Here is a 15,268-nt window from a genome sequence, read left to right on the forward strand (position 1 = left end):
CATGTCTGTTAAATTGCTCTGTACCAACGCGGTGCAGCTCATCCCCATCACCTCACAGCCATTGGGCGTCACCTTCCCCCTGCTGCATCCCACACCTTTCAGCTTTGCTGTGGGATTTTGCATGGCAAACACTTGTCCCCTGCTCCCCCAGTCCCAAATTATTGCAATGGTACCGCCAAAAAGCTAAAAACACGAGGACAGGAGAGCCCCCGAGGTGTTTGGGAACATCACACCTCCCTGCTCCGCGCCGAGCCGCCGATCCTTAAATATCTGGCCCAAATCCACGGGAGCATGGAGCTGCTTAACTCTTTGTGCTCAACCCAAAGGGAAACTCAATGCCAAACTTCAGCTGGACGAGGAAACCCAAAATCAAGGAGGGGAACACGGAGCCCATCAGGAAGTGGTGGCTGTGGGTTTTGTTGCATTTCTACTCAGCGCTTCCTGTGTAGCTCAAAAAAAAGGGATGATGGCTGGATGTGGCTCTGGGCAGCCTGGGCTGCTGGTTGGTGACCCTGCACACAGCAGGGGGTTGGAACTGGATGAGCACTGTGCTCCTTTGCAACCCAGGCTGTTCTATGATTCTATGACTCCCCTCCCCCCAGAAGTAATGGGCACCCCTTACAAGGAGCCCTATAACAGCACCATTCTGGGACACCCCAAGAAGCCCCTGCATCCCACAGGGCGCATCCCTCCAGAGTGGGAGCTCTGGAGGGCAGAGATAATTAACATGCACTAATTACAGACGGAGTCCCTCTCAATGGGCCGCTCTTGAGGTTTCCAACTCTCAGCCAGGGTGGCAGGAAGCCGGGCTGTCACCATGCAGCTCAGCCGCTCCTCTCTGCAGCACAGGAAATGCAGCAAGGGGCACCAGCAGCCCGGGCTGCTAGCATTCTCCAGTGGCACAGCTGCCAGCGAGTGGTGGGGTCACCATGGAGGTGCTCCAGAGCCATGGGGATGCAGCACTGCTGCCCGGAGCTGTGGGTGTCCCATCCCTGCAGGTGCCTGAGGCCATGGATGGGCCCTGGGTAACCTGAGCTGGGGGGCACCCAGCCCATGGCAGAAGTGGGGCTGGGGAGGCTCCTTCCAACCCAAACTGTGCTGTAATTCTGCGACTGTGCTGCAATGAGCTCAGCCCCGAGCAGCCAGGAGGATCACAGCTCCTTTCCAAACTCCCTTCCCCCCCCCAAACCAAAAGCAGCCGTTTCATCTTGCGGCTCTGGGGAGTGACAAGCGCTGTGCTCAGGGCCTCCTTCCCCACACCACCCTGCTTCACAGCCACTTCCTCTGCGTGAAAACAGGAGCAGCAGCAGTCAAGGTGCAGGCGGTTGGGTTTCACAGCCCCTGGCATTGGGTGCAGAGGGTGCAGGGTCCTCCTGGGGCCACCACAAGGTGCCCTTCGCCCCACAGCAGCCCCAGCGGGAGAGCTGCACGCACTGAGCTGAGGGTGGGGAGCAGCAGCTGCCGGCTGCACACAAGGAAGAGAAACACTCAACTTCCTTTTTTTCTTCTGAGACAGAAAAGGAAGTGCCAAAATCACAGAGATAAAATGCACCCAAGCCCTGGAAAACACCACTCCTCCCTGCACCGCCCAGAGACAGCACAGCGCTGGTGGTGTCCTCACATCCACCCAGGGACAACGATTCCAGGGTAAGGGTTTCCACCAGGGAAGCCAGGCTGGCATAAACATGCTGGTAAATATCCCCCTGCAGGCCAGCTTTTAATTACGGAGCTCTTTTCCTTCCAAGTTAACAAATAACGCACGTGGTCACGACAAATTATGCCCTCACTCTGCTGTGCATTCAGGGGCTGTGCTCTGTAAGGAGCAAAGCTTGCAAGGAACATCTCGGAGGATGCAAACGGAGCATGGAGGGGTGCAGCAGCAGCGAGGTGCCTCCCAGCAGCAGCAGCCCTGCCTCTGTGGGTGTGCACGGCCACAAACAGAGCAGGAGCAACATCTCCTTTGAAACTCCATTTCAAAGCAATCGCTGCGCAGCAACGAGAGGCAGCTTGGCAAGAAACACCAACTGTGAGAGGAACCTGCTCACCAGAATAGCTGAAAGGTGTCAGCATGCAACGCTGCACGTCCTTAGAATAGCAAAGCGCAGATGGAGTTAAAAGAAAGAACAATTTTGCACGGCACAGACACCATCTGTGTGCTGTGTGTGTACAGTGCCCACCGCCACCGCTGCGCCTGCAATGCAGGAAACCACGGCTACAAAGGAAACAAGCAGCCACTGCCCACCTCACGTAGCAAAGTTTTATTGAGTGGCTCCCAGGGCTCATCTGTCCCCCAGATGGGGTTCCCCCCTCGGGCAGTGCTGCCTATGGCACAGAGAACACACAGCAGCACTGCACTGAGCCGTGGGTCCGTTCCACTCTGCCTGAGCCTGCAGACAGCACAGCCTTCCTAATGGAAAGGTGCAGGGGGGGCGCACGGCCCAATGAGACCACTTCTCTACATCACCACCAACGCTGCAGGCCCTTCCTTTGTGGGGTTCACTCCTCAGCAGGGTCCCATCCAGCTGCCAAAGAACAGGCGGTGCTGCCACAGAGCTCACGATGGGGAATTCTGTGAAGAGATTTAAAGGAAAATGGAAAGATACAAACGTTTGAACAGACTGGCTTTGTTTCAACACCAGGCCCACGTGCCAGCATCAAATACCTTCGTTATGCATATCTGTGTGGTTACTGGGATAGGCTGCCCAGCTCTGCTCTGTGCAGTGGGGTGGGGAAGAGGGTGGCAGAGCGGAGCACCGGGAGCTCAGAGCAGCACTGTGTGGTGTTTGTAACACTCAGGGGCCCCAAACCTTCAGCCCAGCAGCCCACAGGGACAAAGGCTGGCACCTGGCACAGCGCTGTGCTGTGGAACTAAAGAGCTCCTCTGTGCAAGCACGGCTTTGGTCTGCAGCTTCACGGGTTCCCTGAAGGCATTTCACAGACACTTTACAACCCTAACCGTGCCAAGTAAGCAGCAGCTCTGCTCACTGCTGGCAATGTGTGCTGATCCATGAGCCCCGGCCACCCACCGTTCGTTTCCTGTGGATGGTCACGATGTGGATGTCCTCACTGCGATACTCCTCGTCGTGCTGATCCAGGGGCACTCGTTCCAGCTCAAAGTCCACCTGAAGCAGCTGTGAGGACAGCATGGGGTCATTGGGTGGCACTGGCCTTTGGAATGGAGCGTGCATGAAGACAAGCCCGGTGACAAAGGGGCCCAAAGCAGCAAGTTGCTTGTCTCCTGGTGCAGCTCATTCAGCCTCACTGTAACTCGCCCAGTGCCAATTTACAGCTGCAGACACCTAGCAGTGTAAAATTAGAGTCACTAGTTCAAGGGTAAATCAAAAAATAACCTAAATCGAAGGCTTTAGATAGAAGGGTTTGCTTCCTTCTGTCTCCAAAGCACCACTTCAAACCGCAGCACCTGCCTCGCTCTGCCAGCCCTCGCAACTGGAGGGAAAGGAAAACAAACACACATCGCCTGCAGGATCGACTTGGCTGAACCCCGACGAGCCGAGGAAGGAAATAAATTATGGGAAAGCAGAAATCATCCAGAAACACCCACACTGACTGCATTGACTGCTGTCTGAGGGCGGCCTCCCAGCTGCCTTCACAGGTGCAGAGCCAAACCCGGCGCCAGGGCAGCCCCATAGGGACAGACAGCACTGTGCTGTGAGTCCGACCTGCTCACAACACACACCTGGTCCACGGGAATCCCACCACTACCAGCAGCGCCTCAGTGCAGCACAGCAGTGCCTGGGAATGCAGCTGTGCCATTCTGCAGGGCTTGCTTCCTGAAGCAGCCCGCCATGGAACACGTGAAAAGAAAACAGCTTCTCGCCAGGTTAATGTTTAACTCTCCCCATAACCTCTGTTAGGAACCAGCCGCTGCAGAAAGAAGAGCACGGCCACCTGCTAACCTGCTCCTATGGAATCACTCTGCTCTGACACACACTGGTAATGCAGAGGGGCCATTTTGCAGCTCAGTGTCCAGCCCAAAAGCATCAGCACAGTTACGGTGAGTGCTAACACTCCATACCTTCTGCCTCTGGAGGGAAGGGAAGCTCAGTGAGCACCCAGGAAGGCTCTGCTGATGAAACTGTCACCAAGTTCAGCTCAGCCAACCCATTCCCACACCCCAACTCATTGCACATGCAATCACAGAATGGCTTGGTTTAGAAGGGACCTCAAGGATCACGAAGCTCCAACCCCCCTGTGCCATGCAGGGCCACCAACCTCCACATTTCACAGCAGCCCAGGCTGCCCAGGGCCCCATCCAACCTGGCCTTCAACACCTCCAGGGATGGACGGGGCATCACAGCCTCTCTGGGCAGCTGTTCCAGCACCTCACCGCTCTCACAGCACACAACTTCCCCCTGACATCCAACCTCAACCTTCCCTCCTTCAACTTCACACCATTTCCCCCTGTCCTGCCGTTCTCTCCCCTTTCCAAGAGCTGCACCTGAAGCACACAACACAGACACTCACCTCGAAGTACCTTCTCTCTATCTCGGGGTTCCTCCCCATGGTCCTCTGCTCATAGCAGCACAGCACACACGTGTCGGGGCCGGTCAGCTCTCGCAGCGTCTTCAGCAGCGGCTCTAAGGACTGCCCAAAGGATAAGAATTCCCCACTTACATCATCGGCACGGTGCCCACCGCCTCCAGCCCCGGGCAGCTCCTCAGTGCCGTTACGCGGCACAACGGGGACGAGCGGGGCGCGCAGCGCGGCGCGGCCGTTTCCTCACGCTTCTCCCCGCTCACAACCGCCGCGGGCCCCGACGGCGCGGCGCTGCTTTACCTCCTCGTAGTAGATGCAGTCGGCCATGAGGATGTAATCGGGGGGCGGTCGGAACTCGGACACGTCCTCACCCCTGCGAGGCGGCGCGCGGTGAGCGCGGGGCGAACGGAAGCGGGGCGGGGGAGGGGGGAGCCGCGGTGCATACAAACCATTTCAGTACCTCGGCTCGCACCGACCCGGTCACCAGGTGCCGGTTGTTCTCGATGTTGACGGCCAGCAGCTCCTGCAGCTCCTGCAGGTCGGTGAGCGTCACGTCGGCCCTAGGACGCGCGGCGGCCGTCAGCCCGCGACCCCCGCGGCCCCGCCCGCAGCCCGCGGCCCGAGGACGGCGCGGCCCCGCGCTCACCCCAGCGTGGCCGCCATGATGCCGACGGCGCCGGTGCCCGCGCCCAGCTCCAGCACGGCCCTGCGCGACAGCGGCCACGCGCCGCTCTCCAGGAACTTGGCGAGCACCAGAGCCGCGTCCCACACCACGCAGCCCACGCCGCCCGACCGCTGCTCCAAGCGCAGCGCCGGCCCGGCCCGCCGCTCCAGCTCCCGCACGAAGCTCGCCATGGCCGCAGCGACTGAGCCGGCGCGGCCCCTCCTACAGTGCGGGCTGACAGGGTGGGAGGGAGGGCAGGTTTGGAAGTTGTGTGCTGTGAGAGCGGTGAAGTGCTGGAACGGCTGCCCAGAGAGGCTGTGATGCCCCGTCCATCCCTGGAGGTGTTGAAGGCCAGGTTGGATGGGGCCCTGGGCAGCCTGGGCTGCTGTGAGATGTGGAGGTTGGTGGCCCTGCATGGCACAGGGGGGTTGGAGCTTCGTGATCCTTGAGGTCCCTTCCAACCAGGGCCGTTCTGTGAGGGCTGGAGCAGCTCTGCTGTGAGGAAAGGTTGAGGGAGCTGGGCTTGTTCAGCTTGGAGAAGCTCCAGGGAGACCTCATGGTGGCCTTCCAATATTTGAAGGGAGCGGATAAACAGGAGGGGAACGGCTGTTTGTGAGGGTGGATGGTGATGGGACAAGGGGAATGGTTTTAAAGTGAGACAGGGGAGGTTTGGGTTGATATGAGGAGGAAGTTTTGGAGCCAGAGGGTGGTGAGGCACTGGCACAGGTTGCCCAAGGAGGCTGTGGATGCCCCATCCCTGCAGGCATTCAAGGCCAGGCTGGATGTGGCTCTGGGCAGCCTGGGCTGCTGGTTGGTGACCTGCACACAGCAGGGGGTTGGAGCTGGATGAGCACTGTGCTCCTTTGCAGGATTACTGCACCCAGAACTGGGCCTCCCTGAAATTCCCATAACAACGTCTGGTTTGAGAAAACATGAACTGTAAAGAATTCATGGTCAGATAAGTGAAACAGCAGCACGGATATCTACTTTAAGGAGGAAAAAAAAAGCCACAAGAAACAAGAAAAAGAGAAATTACTGCAGGCAGCTTTTTTGCAACAGTAATTTCTGTGGTTTCTTGCCATATTTACACAATATCATTTTAGTCACTCCCCTAGCAGGAGATTGCTATAGTGATTGATAGTGCTGTCAACAATGACAGAAGACTCCAGCAACTCAAGTGTACAAAGTGCAATGTGTAAAAATCAAGGCAAATGAAAAACAGCAACTGAGTTTTAACTAAAGAAAAAAAATATATATATATAAAACCAACAAACAGTTGAAATTAATGTTTTATGAGGTTACTGAGAAATGTTATTGTGCATTCCATCACATGACTGGAAGGTAAGATACTCAGGTGTAAAGTGGTATTTTTAGCTGGGGGAAAAAGAAATGTTTGCTCTGAGATAAGCTAGAAGCAGTATCTTTCAGTAACAAGAAACACCCAGATTTAGAAGAACACTCAAGTTTTGCTGGAGATCCACCTCATTATCCACCACAGAATTCCAGAAGGAACTGATATGGCTTATATCAGTATTTATGGGTTATAAAAGCTCTCTTTTCTCACAGAGCCTGGTGAATTCCAGCTATGCAATGTACAGCACAAGACTTACAAATCTAGGAGGTTGCTTGCAGTTTCGAGGTTCAATTTCTAACGACTTGTTGAACAGATAATCTGTAAACTCTTTTTCAGGTATCTTCCCCATAGGATTGAGATTTTCAAAGAATTTCTAAACGAAACAAGCATCAATAATATTTTCTTTAAAATAAACACAGAGAGGATTTGAATGAAATACAAATCTAGCTCTTCACTACACAACTCCTGGTAAGCGTCCCAGTGCGAATGAAGGCCCTGATTTCAATAAGCAGGCAATGGAATTGTAAAATGAGGGGTTTTGTAAACTGTTTGCCAATATCTTGTTACTAGCTGACCATGTCCAGCAGAGCACTGCTACAGCATACGCTGCGTGCTTCCCTTCACCTAACAGCACAGATCTGGGAAGGAGCAGAATGCAGATCACACGGCACTGAAAGCTACGCCAGGGATGTTTTTAAGGGGTATTTCAGATGTCATCAGTTAATTCCAAAGGCCAGGAAGGCACAAAGGACAAAAGCAGAAAGAGGCAGAGCACAGCACCGAGGGCACAGTGCAGCACCCAGCCCCCTGCACCTGATGCAGCCGAGTCCCTGGGAGTGAGGGGCAACTCTGGCACAAATGCTGCCATCCCTCAGGTGTAATTTGCTTCTTGGTTTAAGAACGCTGGCATCTCCAAAATCCTTCCCAGAAATGTCTACAATGATTCAACACAGGATGCAAGTAGCTTTTTTAAACAACAGTATTATTGCCTGTGTAATTCTTCAGGCAAAGGAACCAAGCTTTTTGTTGCTTCCTGACTGATGCTGTTCACAAACCAAGAGAGCTACCCACAGGATTGTTTACTGGAAAGGTTACCATTAGCTGTGCACTCAGGAAGAACTGCTGGTACATAAAGCTGTTCTTTTAAATCATTATTACCTCTGTAGACAAACACCTGCCTTCTTGTTCCATCGTCTTCCCTTAAATTCCTTCAAATACCCAGGATACACGAGGTCTCTGTCTCATAAGTAATCTCTCCAGCATCCTTCCTCGTTTCTGCAGGCAGTGCTGGCTGACTCTGGTACACCCCTGCATTTATTAGCTTCCCTCACTGAATGAGGCTGCTCATTCACGTCTCTGCCATTCCACAGGTCAGCAGGCTCTGCTCAGCAGGTTCACTGCAGAACCCCTGAAGGACTCATTGCCCCAGGCACATACACAGCATTATAGATTAGAGGGAAGCAATTTTTCTTCTGCTGCTTAGTCACTGTATCTCATTCACTGCTTTACTGCTCAGAAATCTCACCACTACCGGGCTGCAGAACAAGGAGATGAACAAGACCCAGAACATGGAACCCAAACAAGCAGACCCCATAGCTCTGGTTGGGCTTCTGCTGTGGTACTTCTGCCACGTGCTGCTTCCAACCAGCCACCATTCCCTCCCTCCCTCCCCTGATGGTCACTGCTGACCCAAGATCAGGTCTGGTGCCAGAAGAGCAGCTGACCATTTTCTGTTGTGCACATTCCTTTCCTTCTCTTATTCCCCAAACAAAATGTTTAAGTTTTGATTACCCGAATTTCTGGCTCTATCCGTAAACAGTAAGGCTGGTTTTGATACTGCTGAATTTCTCCTGTAATTTCAGCCACTTTTCTCCTCTTACTGAAATTAATTAATTCTTTCCCTTGTCTCTTAAGGAAGTCAGGATTCCCTTCTTCTGTCTTCAGAATATTTGTTAGGTATATTCCTGAGAAAAGGAGAGATGGTTTTGAAAGTTCATTTGCATTCAAACAGCTGATTTCATTCTTTACAACGAATGAAAGATTGAAAAATAGAACCTGAGCATAAGCAGATCATTCCCTTTAATACTCCAACAGTTTATTAGCTGTCAGGAATGAATTAAGTTTGCCTTTTACATAGGAACAAGGTATTATTTAAATAGGATGCTTTTCCTGAATTCAGCATCTCGTGTTACGGAGATGAAACATTCAGGTCACATCACCAATGCAGTATTAAAATGAAGTAACAGCCATACCAACAGCACCAGTAATCTGTATCACTAAATTAACTTCTACACAAAGGCACTAAGCCTAAGAATATTACAGATCTATCAAGTCAAACTAGGATTCTGCTGTATTAAAGGATTTTTAGAGCAGAACACAACCTTTAACTTGGAGAAAAGCTAACACATCTGTATCAAACCCAGTTTAAGGCAGGCAGTACGTTGAGCCTGTTCTGGTGTTACTTACCAAAGAAAGGCACGCAGGGTGGATTGATTGACTTGAGTTTAGCTAGGTATTTTTTGAAGTGATCTTGACTTAGTTCTACTGCCTCATCCAAAACTCTCTTTTTCCTTTCCTGTAGTGCCTTAGTTGTCAAAGAGAAAAAACAAAGCAGCTATGTGGTCAGGAAAGAACCAAAGTCATGATGTAGCTCTCTTAACAAAACTTAGAAACTCAAATTCATATCTGAAAGCATCTCTTATGTCAATGGTTTGTTCTGAACCACGGCATCATCAGTCCATAACCCCAGTCATGGGACTTTTGAGGCTACTGCAAACACAGACTATCAATTTTGTCCATCGATTTAGAAGCATAACCCCAGTCCTTTAATGCAATAAAAACCAAACATTTGATTTTGAATCGAATTTACAGGCTCTGTGTGGCCTTTCAAATAGTTATGAAACTCGAAACATCACATTAATGCTTCATTTTCTATGTTAGTCAATGGAAGCTTTGCTGCCAAATCCAGGGCATTCCTTTTTCTTGTCAAGTGCAATAAGGAGTCACTGTCAGTGCAGCAGTTTCTTTCTGCTGTTCATATAAACCATCCAGCAATCGTTTCTTTCTGCCTCTGACAATCAGAGCTGTCTTAGACTCTCATCCAAGAGGTGTTTGAGATAACTGCGAGCTGAGTTACAGCTTCCTTCTCCCTGCCCTTCTATCCTTGCACAGGCACCAGGTGCTGCAGTTCAAGTGCTCAAGGTCAGGGTTCTCAGCCTTGGGATCCTCCTCTTTCAGACTCATAAAACAGCAGCCTGAAGCATCAGCTTTGTTTCAGACAAGTTAATAAGCAATCAAGGCCACGTTGCTTCCCCTTTTTGAGCTGAGCACAAGACGACAGCTGCTGAAAAGCTCCATTTCCCCTTACAAATCCTTTGAGACATCCAGCCCATCTCATACTTCTCATAGCTCTTAGTCTTGTAACTTACTGTCTTCTAAGAAAGCAACAGTGATTTGGACTTCACTTAGGAAGTCTGCCTGGTGCACTCCTGGATCCCAGAACTTACCTCGAATGTGTGATCCAGCCTGTAGACCGACACAGAGTTCATTGCACTGACTATCTCCAAAACACCATTGAAATTGTTCAGATCTTGAAACACTTGCAGGATTTCTATAATCCTGCTCAGCACAGCCACTCGCTCTTCAAAGTTCTCAGTTTCCACTATGCACCTAAATCGAAAGAAGTCACTTGAGAAACACCAATAAATACAGCCTGACATTCTGCTGGCTACTTCACTGAAGAATTCCATGTCAGAACTCTGTAGTACATCCAGCAGGCACATTTTGGCACACTCTCAAGGATCTCAAGCACTAATTTATGTAATCACATCTTGTATATGCTCAGGTTGAAAAGCCAAGAGAGACTTTGGCTCATACTATAAAAATAGAGCAAAACTCTAGCAAGATCCAGGGTAAACAGGGTGACTCACTCAACCTGCAGAATCTACAATGGTGTATTAAATTCACAGGGTTAGGTGTGCACACACAGAGTGCTACATCCTCCTGCTGTGACATGGCCACGTCCTAAGAAGGATCTGATGTGAGGAGGGAGAAGGATGAAGGTGAAGCAACAGACACAACAGTGCTCTCAGCAGTGATGTACAGAAGTGGTGCTGAGGCCAGCATTGCCCTCAGTGCTTTCTGATGTACTGTAAGTAATATAGACAGGGCTTGTGTTGACTAAGCAGACATTACTGGAGAAACATCATCTGCTGCAGGGAGCAGTGAGTCTCTGGGACTGACATGGCACGTTCTCCTGAACCAAAACCCAAATCTACTGTGGTACTCTGCTGCCATCTCAAGATTCGAGGCAGCACAGTTCACATCAGAAAAGAAGGTTTCTCAATTTCAGATGGAGTTCACGCCACCACACTGACATCATCACCTCTGTACTTACTTTTCAAACCACAGAGTAAGGTTTGTAGTATGGCGAATCATTTTCAATAGGTTTGGGGAGTTAATTTCCTTATCTTCTTTAGTCCAAACGCTACCGACGAGTTCAGAAGGCTGCACTGCCCTGTTATGACAAAGGAGTGCTCAAATACAAGCAATAATGTACATTCTGTGTTAGCATTGCAAGGTTATTTCTTCTCTTAATCAGAAATTGGTATTTCCCAAATATGATTCCATAACAGTTATTTTAAGGAACTTCTCAATGAGGACATCTGGGAAGAAGAAAATCCATTCCTATCATAACTGAGATTGGCATTTTTGAATAAGCATTTCTACCTAAGAAAAGTACAACAGAGTAAGTTTCATCTCCTGGAAGCAGAAGGAAGCACCCTAAAGACAGTTACAATATTTTTTAAATAGGAAGCTACAGGACTTTGCAGAGTGGGGAAAAGTGGCCCATTTCAATAGGAAATCTGCTGTCACTGAAACGTTAAGGGAGCTTCACCTTTGAGTTCTGTAAGACCACAAAGAGCTTCTATCCTGCAAAGCTGAGTTCTCTCATCAAGGCTTTATTTATTATAGTAACAGCAAAGCAAGGAAACAGCAGAGCGTGGCACCAGACTAAAAGACTCTTAGATCAGAGGAGCCTGCTGTAGCAGAGCTGCAGCTGTATGGCAACAGCTGTGCCTTTGCTATGCAACTGAAAAAGGGGAAGATGCAATCAGGTGTTATCTTTTGACAATGCAAAAAGTGTTTCTTATTCAGGTACCAGAGTTCACTTCTGGCAAGGAGGCAGCAAGTTCACATTATCTACTCCTGATACTTCAGCTTCTTCATTTACTGTACTGATTGAGTTACGCTGTCAGAAGTCTGGTATAGAAATACAGAATGTATTTTTTCTTGTGCGTATTTTGGCATCAAACAGAAAACCTCCTTCCATAAACTCTGTAAGTGAGGGGGATGCATTTTGGACTGATTCTAAGCATTTTCAGGGGGTGAAACATGCTGAGAGAGACGTGCACTCAGTCAGCCCCACCTGTACAGGTCAGACTCGAGCAGCGTCAGCTGCCGAGCGATTTCGATGGGATGCAGAGTCATGAGGTCCAGCATCTCGCTGTGCCCCACACGCCAGATGTGCCACTCGATGGGGGGAGGTGGACTCTCAAAGGTGATGTTGTGACTGATCCCATTTGCCTGTGCTTTCTTTCTCCTGATGATTTTAGCAATCGATTCCACCCACTTCTTCATGGATTTTCCTACAGCACAGAAACCACGAGAAACATTTTCAGTACCATCTTAATTGACTTCTGGTACTTTAATGAAACTCAGTAATAAATGTACTCAAAATACTGCATTTCCACAGGCAGATCAGTTAGGTTTGTAGGTGCCCAGTTGTGTATAAATGCACCTACTGACACTTCTAGAGAAATTAACCAACAGAGAAGGAGCTCTCAACAAATATGGGATGGAGAGAAGGAAGTTGACAGTCAGGCAAGGATGAACATTACTGTCCAGAAGTAAACACAGTGAGGTTAAACAATACAACAGGGCTTGAAACACTTTTCAGTAGCCATTTAGAATCCAAACCTAAGACTGCTCGTGTAAAGTCACATTAACAGTTCAATTAAAGACACTAAAATTACTACTGTGTGTACAGATATTTTCATGCCCAAAATCCAACAGTAGCAGACCAGCAGGTTGTATCAAAACTTGGAAGAGAGGACAAGCAATTCACACACCTCTTACACTTGAAATAAACGTCTCCAATCTCTCCAGTAACTCCAGATCTCTTTCAAAATCATAAAAATGGTGTTCCACCCAGTGCCGAAAAACATTTAATATTCTGAGGAAGGAGAGAGAAAGAAATATTATGGTTTTAAGGACTCGAAGCTCATTCCATGCAAACATGAAACAAAAGGACTGTAAAAAAGCTGAGTTACAGATTCATGCAACCATAAACTATCAAAACTCATAGGAACACTAAAAAACCCAATTTGGATCAACTGTTTCATTAGAAACAAATTTCATTCCCACACAATTTCATCTTTTAAGTTGTTGCAAGCATGCTGCTCTACTGCTGGAAATTCATGACAGCTGCTACCATCAAAGGAGTTACAGTTTGAAACAAGCTCCCAGTAACAGCACTGCAGGATCTTGTTCCATCAGTCTTGGAGCTGTCATGGTAGAAATCCTGACAAAGCAGGACAAGCTGCCTGGTTCTGCTGACTGCACTTCAGCTCAAACAGAAAACCTCTGGTGACCTCACACGTATTTAATCTGGTCAATGCCATTAACATTTCCATGCCTGTGCACTGCACAGCATGGCTGCAGCATTACCCACAAGAGGTGGAATAAGCACTCAAGAAGAGGAAGGAATGAGCATCTTCATGTCCTCCACTGCCTTCCCACATCTCAGACTGCTCTGAAGTAGAGGTCAATGCTATTAACAAAACTGGTATTTACAAAGTGTATATCAAACTAACAGCTCAAATTCAGACACTTCTTTGGAACTGTAAGAGAACTAAGAGTTCCAAGCTACTGTAAGATCTCCTCAATTCAAAGATTAACTATGAACCACAGAAGTGTGAGTGTTAATTAGCCACCTTAAAGCACATCTTTCATCAGGCAGGCAGTAATAAGGACACTGCTCACCAACCACAGCAGCAATTAGACAGCAAAGCATAGCTGTCACAACAATGGGTATCCTAATCTCTCAAATGAGGAAAGAGACCAGAAACCTAACATCCTGGATATGTCAAAATTAGGCACAGGTTTAAAGAGCTTAAACATCATACGTAAGGCAAAAGCACTGGATTGATTTTGGAAATGAATAGCAAGGAACATAGTTACGAGCTGCCTCAAGCCTTTCTATAGGTTCCATTTCACTGCTTATCACTGCTTCTGTTCAGCTACGGCAGTCAACAGTGCTGTAGGAAGATCACAGAATGGCCAGGGCTGGAAGGGACCCCAAGGATCACGAAGCTCCAACCCCCCTGTGCCATGCAGGGCCACCAACCTCCACATTTCACAGCAGCCCAGGCTGCCCAGGGCCCCATCCAACCTGGCCTTCAACACCTCCAGGGATGGACGGGGCATCACAGCCTCTCTGGGCAGCTGTTCCAGCACCTCACCGCTCTCACAGCACACAACTTCCCCCTGACATCCAACCTCCATCTGCCTTCCCTCAGCTTCAAACCATTTCCCCTTGTCCTGCTGTAAGATGTATTTGTAACAAGGGAAGGAGCACTGAGGAGATCCCCAGCTAGCAGAGGTTATGAAAATGGCATCAAAAGCAGCATAACTATATTTAAACTCTTCCTCCAGTTAGGTTACAAAAAGCCATTCAGTGCAGGTTTCTTGGGAGGGGCTCTATAGGCACCTTACATGGATGTCTGCAGAAACAGCAAACAGAAAATAGCAAGGAAAAATACGTGCTGAGAGGGAGCATGTGAAGACCTTCCAGGAACTGATAGCTCTGGAGACTAGTGGCCTTGCTGAACCCACAGGGACAGATAAACTCAGAACACCAAGAACCTGCCAAATCTGTACAAGGACAAGAGCACACACAACTATCAAGGTTACACTGGGATTGTATTACTTGGGTCACTTCCAAGAAGGTGCTGACTCTTATCAACAAGAACTACAGGATTACATACATACATGCTTGGGTGTTTTGTTTGGAATATTTGTACACGGGTATGTGATGAAAAAAAGCACTAAGTGACTTTCTAAACACCTATACTGAAGGAACTGGCATGTCATAACCCTCCACTTAAGTGTAAATTGCTCCAAGCAGGTTAACTACGAATGACTGTGCAAGGAGGGAAAAGATGAGGGCACCGGGCCTCTGGTTATCTGCCATTCATAATAACAGCTTGATGCCACTAATAACAGTGTAATGAATAAAAGCTGTTCTAGCAAATACTTGTTGTGATCTGTGTCTCCTCCTGACTCTTTCCTATCAGGGAAACAACTGGCCTCATTCATGCTAGAAGTGCTTAATTGTTGCCCAAGTTAGCTTGGTCAGCAAGACCTTGAAGATTCACTGCAGCCTGTTGCAAAGCACGGTGCAGACAAGAGTCTCCCTTTGTGCAAATCCATCAATAGGGCTGGGAAAGGGAGTAAAATACCAGAGGACTGAAAACACGGAGACAGAAACTATCTTCACAGGGCCTATTAACAAGGAATCTGTTCAGAACGCCGTCAGAATCACTTTCAGTTGAACATCTCTCACCCACTGTTGCTTTACACAGCAGCCATACAGCGTTCCTGTGGGTGACAGAGATCACAGCTGTGTGCAGCAGAGAACCAAGCAGAGTTGCAACAACAACAACAGAAGCCAGTATGACTAATCAGAACAT

General features: G+C 49.1%; 2 protein-coding genes across 2 annotated transcripts in view; both read right to left on the reverse strand.

Annotated features, from left to right (window-relative positions):
- Nucleotides 1–2,243: 2,243 nt before the first annotated feature.
- VCPKMT (valosin containing protein lysine methyltransferase) lies at nt 2,244–6,113 on the reverse strand. Its single transcript, XM_042869654.1, has 7 exons — nt 6,037–6,113; nt 5,144–5,383; nt 4,947–5,057; nt 4,798–4,870; nt 4,486–4,605; nt 3,027–3,131; nt 2,244–2,569 (listed from the first exon to the last, which is right to left on the reverse strand). Exons 1-7 carry the CDS (start codon nt 6,111–6,113, stop codon nt 2,555–2,557), a joined length of 741 nt encoding a protein of 246 aa, XP_042725588.1. The 3' UTR covers nt 2,244–2,554.
- Nucleotides 6,114–6,453: 340 nt separating this feature from the next.
- The window catches only part of SOS2 (SOS Ras/Rho guanine nucleotide exchange factor 2), a 43,825-nt gene continuing 35,010 nt past the window's right edge, over nt 6,454–15,268 (reverse strand). The window contains exons 13-19 of the mRNA XM_042867124.1: nt 12,647–12,750; nt 11,944–12,163; nt 10,912–11,031; nt 10,022–10,184; nt 8,982–9,099; nt 8,307–8,479; nt 6,454–6,888 (exon numbers count right to left, since the gene is read on the reverse strand). Of these exons, the coding sequence (XP_042723058.1) occupies nt 6,745–6,888; nt 8,307–8,479; nt 8,982–9,099; nt 10,022–10,184; nt 10,912–11,031; nt 11,944–12,163; nt 12,647–12,750 (1,042 nt within the window). The 3' untranslated portion in view covers nt 6,454–6,744. The remainder of the gene's footprint in view (nt 6,889–8,306; nt 8,480–8,981; nt 9,100–10,021; nt 10,185–10,911; nt 11,032–11,943; nt 12,164–12,646; nt 12,751–15,268) is intronic.

This window comes from Lagopus leucura, unplaced genomic scaffold (genome assembly GCF_019238085.1).
Source record: "Lagopus leucura isolate 7727_CA_CO unplaced genomic scaffold, USGS_WTPT01 Super-Scaffold_1, whole genome shotgun sequence".
Lineage (NCBI taxonomy): Eukaryota > Metazoa > Chordata > Aves > Galliformes > Phasianidae > Lagopus > Lagopus leucura.

Coding starts and splice junctions, on each gene's coding strand:
- VCPKMT (XM_042869654.1), bottom strand. CDS start 6,113: ATGAATTCTTTACAGTTCATGTTTTCTCAAACCAGACGTTGTTATGGG. Junction 5,384..6,036: donor GAGGCCCAGTTCTGGGTGCA/GTAATCCTGCAA, acceptor CCCGCACTGTAG/GAGGGGCCGCGCCGGCTCAG. Junction 3,132..4,485: donor TAGAGAGAAGGTACTTCGAG/GTGAGTGTCTGT, acceptor CTGTCCTCACAG/CTGCTTCAGGTGGACTTTGA.